This window comes from Chrysochloris asiatica, unplaced genomic scaffold, assembly GCF_000296735.1.
Source record: "Chrysochloris asiatica unplaced genomic scaffold, ChrAsi1.0 scaffold00170, whole genome shotgun sequence".
Classification (NCBI taxonomy): domain Eukaryota; kingdom Metazoa; phylum Chordata; class Mammalia; order Afrosoricida; family Chrysochloridae; genus Chrysochloris; species Chrysochloris asiatica.
Genome location: NW_006408688.1, coordinates 6,786,226 through 6,786,842, shown reverse-complemented (window position 1 = coordinate 6,786,842; position 617 = coordinate 6,786,226). Strand labels below are relative to the sequence as shown.

The window sequence follows — 617 nt, the reverse complement described above, 5'->3', positions numbered from 1 at the left end:
AAAAAAAAAAAAAAAAAAAAAAATCAGCCCAAGTAAACTAAAGACAGGAAGGTCGGGCAGTGAGACATTGAGGACCGCCTCCTAGGCGACCTGAACTCGCGCTTGTTGGGTGATGTGCACCCCAGGACACCGCTGGTTCTAGGTGTCACCAGCGCCTCTTGATTGCTGTCTTTCTGAGCACTCTTGTTTCTCCGAACTGGTCCAAAATCAACTGGGTCTGGGAAGAGTCTGGGCCACCTACTTCATTTCGTGTCATTTCTTTCCAGGTTTGAGGACTTGAAGTGAGACGAGCACATTGCTATTGTCTTCACTTGATGGAAACAAAACAGTCCACCCGCCCCAAACCAGATCAAGTAGTTTGGACATCACACAACTGTTAACTTGCGATCTGTTACTTTTCTGCACTCTTCATCACAATGCAGGAAACAATTTGGAGTCAAGACTTTATTTATGAACATTTAAGAAGATGATGTAGTCTGATGGACCTTCTAGGAGAGATTATGTACTGTAATTTTATTTTAATGTATTTTGATTTATGATTATTTATTAGTTTTGTGTGTGTGTGTGTGTTTTAATGCTTGTTCTAAGACATTTCTGAATGTAGGCCATTTCCCAAG

At 41.3% G+C, this 617-nt stretch overlaps 1 protein-coding gene across 1 annotated transcript in view; it reads left to right on the top strand.

The window, feature by feature from the left end:
• PHLDA1 (pleckstrin homology-like domain, family A, member 1) overlaps positions 1-285 on the top strand; it is a 1,561-nt gene extending 1,276 nt beyond the window's left edge. Inside the window, exon 2 of the mRNA XM_006871624.1 lies at positions 267-285. Within this exon, the coding sequence (XP_006871686.1) occupies positions 267-285 (19 nt within the window). The remainder of the gene's footprint in view (positions 1-266) is intronic.
• The last annotated feature ends 332 nt before the right edge of the window (positions 286-617 follow it).